The sequence below is a fragment of the Arachis duranensis genome, chromosome 10 (genome assembly GCF_000817695.3).
Source record: "Arachis duranensis cultivar V14167 chromosome 10, aradu.V14167.gnm2.J7QH, whole genome shotgun sequence".
NCBI lineage: Eukaryota > Viridiplantae > Streptophyta > Magnoliopsida > Fabales > Fabaceae > Arachis > Arachis duranensis.
In genome coordinates this window covers 99,690,055-99,694,632 of record NC_029781.3, presented here as the reverse complement: position 1 = coordinate 99,694,632, position 4,578 = coordinate 99,690,055, and the positions used below count along the sequence as shown (strand labels likewise).

At 25.4% G+C, this 4,578-nt stretch overlaps 1 protein-coding gene across 1 annotated transcript; it reads left to right on the top strand.

The window, feature by feature from the left end:
* The first annotated feature begins 517 nt into the window (after positions 1-517).
* Positions 518-4,569, top strand: LOC107471388 (uncharacterized). The gene is made up of 6 exons (XM_016090847.3): positions 518-561; positions 2,409-2,482; positions 2,659-2,950; positions 3,059-3,140; positions 3,372-3,438; positions 4,295-4,569. Exons 3-6 carry the CDS (start codon positions 2,686-2,688, stop codon positions 4,505-4,507), a joined length of 627 nt encoding a protein of 208 aa, XP_015946333.3. The 5' UTR covers positions 518-561; positions 2,409-2,482; positions 2,659-2,685; the 3' UTR covers positions 4,508-4,569.
* The last annotated feature ends 9 nt before the right edge of the window (positions 4,570-4,578 follow it).

Below are 4,578 nucleotides of genomic sequence, written 5' to 3'. Positions count from 1 at the left end.
CACGAGAGAGAGAGAGTTAAACTCTAAAATAATATTTAAAATTGGATACATGCATTATAATATTTAAAATCACTCACATGACTGTGTTAAGTCACAATAAGTAGAGAGATATAGATCTCATTAGTTGTTAATGATAATATCAAAGATAATAAATAAACTTTTTTAATGTTATTATGTTTCTTTTAAATTGATTGTTAGTTTCTGTTTGTCATGTCTACTCTACTATATTGTGTTGAATTCTTTCTTTTAAAAAAAAAAAGATAATTCTAGAGATTCTAATTACACTCATCTTAAGGATAATTTATAACTTAAGTCTATTTTACAACACAAGTTGAAAAACTTAAATTTTATAAATAATTTTTTTTACAGAATATATTTTATTATTATTATTATTATTATTATTATTATTATTATTATTATTTGGATTCCACATCATTTGTGTTCTCATACATATGGATATATAAACCCGTAAGAAGTTGCATCTTTTTGCAACTATATCTGAGTCTTGCTTATTGCTTAAGCTTACCTACTGGGCGTGTTCGAAGTGTTCATACGCTCCTAGTAATTCTTTTACACTCTTATTTATTCCATTTAATTATCTGCTCTAATTTATTTTTCCCTTATCTTCGATTATTCTTCAATATATATCTTATATATTTCTGGTTTTTCCTCATCTAATTTTATTTGAGTAATTCTAAGTTATTTGGAAATCTTTGTTTTTCTTTTTTATTTTTGGACTTTAATTTTCTTATGTCTTAATTTATGCAGCTCTTAATTATTACTTTAATTTTCTTATGATCTAAATTTATGCCGCTCTTAATTTATGAGCAAAGATTTGTAAATATAAAGCTCTTAATTATTAACGGTATTATACTTTTATCTATCAAAAACAACATTTGATATGTACTTTGATATTTACGAATTTTTGGTATGTACTTTTATCGATTCCAAACTATTTCACGTGTATTTTTATTTTATTTTATTTGTTTATTTATTTATGGTTTGAACTAAAGTTTGAGTCGAAGAATATATAAACTGTGAGCAATGCTTCATCGTCTAATGGCTTCACTTTAATTTAGAGAATAAAATAATTCAAACTTTGAATCCACCGCAACAAACAGCACTTTTGTGATATTTTTTTTTTTCAGTGGTTGTAAATTGTGATGATTTTTTTTTTCAGTGGTTTTAAATACCCGTTAGCAAAAACATCACTAAATAAATTGTGGTGATTTTAGAAGTATCAAATTGTCGTTAATTTACAATATTTTACTGGACTGATTTTTTATTGTATTTCAAACTGTCGTTATATTATTAGTTGTGGTTACAATTTTGTGTTATATTTAGTAATAATTTTAAACCGTCGCTAAAATAACGAAACGCTATCTATTCAGTAATAGTAAACACTTTTTATTAATGAAGATGATTTTTACTTTTAATTTTATTATTCAATAGTAAACACTTTTTATTAATGAAGATGATTTTTACTTTTAATTTTATTATTCAATAGTAAACACTTTTTATTTTTTCTGAAATTTATAATAAATATCATCCATCTTAAATAAATCTACTCTTCTAAAGTTTGAAAGATAGATTATAGACGATTTTATTCGTATTTTGTGCTAAAATGGTATTGTATTTAAGAACTCGAAATAATAAAAATTAAATTTTATAATTTTTTTTTGTCATAAAAAATTTAAAATTATACTCTTAATCATCTCTCCTAATTACTTAAGCCGTCTAACAAAATCAAATTTGGAAATCATAAACTTATTTGAATGCAATTTCTTCAATGGTAAAAATTCAGATGAAGTCGATTTCACGTGAAGTTGATATCTGAGAGCTGTTAGATAAAAATTTAGTCAAATCAGTCAAATTATTTAACGGCTCTCAAGTATCAACTTCACATGAAGTCGAGAATTTTCACCATCTTCAATTTACAGTGCTGATAGAACCATTACCTTATAACAACCCTGTGACTAAAGTCAAATAATTAATGTTAGTTAATGTTTCTCACGCCTTAAACAAACAAGCACTAGAAATAAACAAGTGCCAACAATTTTAACCATAAGATTATAAATATAAAGACTTTGGTATTTTAAGTTGACTTTCATATATGGGGTAGGTAATTCCACCCAAATAATTACATTATAGCTGGAAGCTTAAGATTGAAAGCATTGATTATTATTATTAATTTTTATTTGGTCTTCATTGATTATTATTATTATGTTGAGTGCAGGCTGGAGACTAAGTCCTGCTCTGCTTTAAATTAAAACATTGAAGAGTCATGAACAATTTTTTTGGTCCTATTTTAATCCGAACAGTATTCATATTTTATTTATATAGATAACTTGTATTATGTAACTTGTTACCCTTTTTTGAATCTTTTTGTTGCTTACATTTATTTGCAGGGTACTTTATTTGATATCACAATTATAGTCTCCCTCTGTTCCTAGAAATCTCCGGTTCTTTCTTCGTGACCAAGGTGTGTGTTTTTTTTAAATTATTTCTTTTTAATTTCATAATTTTGTGAAATGAAAAAAATTAAAATAAAAATGATTTTCTTTGTGCTTACTTTTTTTTTCTTTTTTACAAAATCTAAAAAAATAAAGATATTAAAAATAAAAACAGAGAATATTTTGGCTAAAATTTTATTTGCAGATTCAGGTGGATAAAGTGATAAATAAGATGGGATGCCATGCAGCACAAAGCAACAATACAGATTGTGATTCTCCAAAAGAATGTGTGGCAGATGAAATAAAAAGTGACAAAGAATTTTCCTCTAATGAAGAGGCCAGTTCAGAAATCTTGAGAATTTGTTCTTGTGTTGGGGGCAAAGTTGGAATTTTGAAAAAAAAGCTTCTTGTTCTTGATATTAATGGATTGCTTGTGGATTTGGTTTATCCTCCTCCAAATGATCAAAATCCAGATACAATTATTAGAGGGGTAGCAGGTGACATAATAATAAGATTAGTGTTATTCTACAATTTTAATTAATTAATTAATTAATGAATACTAATTCATACTTTTGCTAATTAATAAGTTTTTGCTTTATCTTCAGTATTCAAGAGGCCTTTTTATCTGGATTTTCTTAAATTCTGCTTTGAGAGATTTGAAGTTAGTATATGGTCTTCAAGATCAAGGTAAATGATCTTCAACTATATTCTTCAATTAATAAATTAAATATTATCTCACCTAGCACAATAACTTTTTTAATGTAAGAGTTCTTTTTTTTTTAGAGCATTTATTTTGAGACGAAAAACGTGTAACTTAATTTAATTTGTGTCTTGTTTCCTGTTTAAAAAATATTATATTTTAACAAGCAAGAAGATGCAGTATAAAGTGTAAACTTCTGATTTTTTTTTCTTTTGTAGGAGAAATGTTGAACCAATTGTTGAGTATTTGATGGGAGAAATGAAAAACAAGTTGTTATTCTGTTGGGTACGTACTTGTTGATCTTATTATCTTCTCACTTTCACAACCAAAAAAGTTGCAAATATTTAGATACCAATTATATTTTATGTTATTTTATTAATTATTGTAAACATTTTTTTTATTTTAATCTATTATTTTTTCACTATTAAATTTAAAAAATGTTTAAAATAGACATCAATTTAGATTTAACAAATGCCAATGCGTTATAACTCAAATTGCATAATCTTTCCATACTCATCTAAGACTAAGAGATCGCAAATTTGAATTTTTTTATCTTTGATAAAAAAAAATTAGATATACATAGGACGAAGCTCGAACCTTTTAAGAAGGGACTAACATGCAAAATACAATTAAATAGAAGACAAAAAATAAAATTAGAAAAGGGCCAAATTATAAAATTAGAAGACTTTATAAATAAAATTTATTTATTTGGAAGGGCCATTGTCCCTTCGTATATACTAAGCTTCGCCCCGGGATGTATAAATAGTATTTTTTATTAAGAATTAGATTTAAATAAATAATAAATAGTTAGAAATAATTATATTAACTTTTATAAATTAAACTTATATATTCATTTTTTGAATGAATTTCCATGATTACAAGAAACAACATAAAAAATTAATTCCTTATTACATTATTTAGGAATATAAATTATAAAGTGGAAACTCAGGTGCAGTTAACTTCATGTGAAGTTGACAGATAAAAGTCGTTAAATGAGTCGATAAATTTGACTAAATTATCATATAACGATTCTTAGCTATTAACTTCACTTAAAGTTATCTTTGCACCTGAGTTTTCATCAAATTATAAACCCGGTATGTTAAACTTCCATGTAATTATGTACATATTCTTATTTATTCAGGACTATTCTCATTGTACTGGAACAAGCTTCAAAACATTTGAAGATAGTCACAAGGAGCTGCAGTTTAAGGATATGAAGAAAGTTTGGGATAAGCAGTTCCCTAATCTTCCTTGGGATAAAGGATATTACAATGAATCAAACACATTATTATTGGATGATTCTCCCTACAAAGCATTGCTTAATCCTGTAATTAAACAAACTCTTTATAATTAAGCAGAATTTCTTTATCATCAATATTATTATAATAATGTCAAAATCTGATTTAACATTTGAAACTTTTGTTC